We start from the raw sequence: 1172 nt of genomic DNA, 5'->3' as shown, positions 1-1172 counted from the left end.
GGAAGCTGGGTGGGGCTTCTCCCATTGTTTCTCCTCTGACTTCAGATATGGGAGAAAATGATAATATTCCTGTGGAAAAAACAAGAATATGCCCACATCAGGAACCGGGGATGACTCTGGGTAGTTGTTCCCACTCCTGGGTGTGAATGCAGCTGAGATGCTGGGAGTGGCCTTCCACCCTTTTCTCCCCACTCTCCCCAGACACAGGAAGAAATAAGATTGGAGGCAGTTCTCTCATCCGTTCCCCCCATTCCTCAACCTTCCCATACTAACTAGTGGTCCACATGGGAATATATCCTTCTCAGCTACATAAACGCCATCAAAAATATAATGAACTTATTATTTTTTAAATTTCCTACTATTGAAGCTAGGCCTGTCAGCCCCGCAGCCGCCGCGCCTAACCCCTTCCCCAGCCCCCAGCCCCGACCGCGGCACCGCGACGCGATGGAGCGCCTGGACAAAGCGGCGCTGAACGCCCTGCAGCCGCCCGAGTTCAGAACTGAAGGTTCATTAGCATCTACCCTGAAGACGCTCCTGTTCTTCACAGCTTTAATGATCACTGTTCCTATCGGGTTATACTTCACAACCAAATCATACATATTTGAAGGTGTCCTGGGGATGTCCAATAGAGATAGCTACTTCTATGCCGCTATTGTCGCGGTGGTCGCGGTGCACGTGGTGCTGGCTCTCTTTGTGTACGTGGCCTGGAACGAAGGCTCACGGCAGTGGCGTGAAGGCAAGCAGGATTAAGGCAGCACTTTCTCATAGCATTAACCTCATTGTTTATATAGCAAATGTTATGGGAGCATTGGTGAACTTCAATAAAATTGTCAGAACACATGAAAAAAAAATAAATTTCCTACTATTTTATGAAATAGGAATCTTAACAAATACAAAGGGAAAAGAATGTAGTTTAGTGGAAATGCAGACAATGGCTATTAATAATAGTTGAATAGAAAAATGATCATTTCACCCACATATAGCAAAAAAATGCAAGCTAAAACAAAATTATTTGATTAGAAAAAAAGAAAATAATCCCAGATTATTGAAACTATAGCAGTGTAACATTCTTTTTAAAAAAGATTTATTTTTTTTTATTACAAAATCAGATATACAGAGAGAAGAAGAGACAAAGAGGAAGCTCTTCCATCCGATGATTCACTCCCCAAGTG

General features: G+C 43.3%; 1 protein-coding gene across 1 annotated transcript; it reads left to right on the top strand.

Annotated features, from left to right (window-relative positions):
- The first annotated feature begins 376 nt into the window (after window positions 1-376).
- On the top strand, window positions 377-855 carry LOC131480041 (vacuolar ATPase assembly integral membrane protein Vma21). The gene has a single exon (XM_058662408.1). The coding sequence runs from the start codon at window positions 445-447 to the stop codon at window positions 748-750; it is 306 nt and encodes a 101-aa protein (XP_058518391.1). The 5' UTR covers window positions 377-444; the 3' UTR covers window positions 751-855.
- Window positions 856-1172: the final 317 nt, after the last annotated feature.

Source organism: Ochotona princeps, chromosome 4, assembly GCF_030435755.1.
Source record: "Ochotona princeps isolate mOchPri1 chromosome 4, mOchPri1.hap1, whole genome shotgun sequence".
Taxonomy (NCBI): domain Eukaryota; kingdom Metazoa; phylum Chordata; class Mammalia; order Lagomorpha; family Ochotonidae; genus Ochotona; species Ochotona princeps.
Note: the sequence above shows the minus strand (reverse complement) of the source record. Positions and strands in the feature narration are given on the sequence as shown.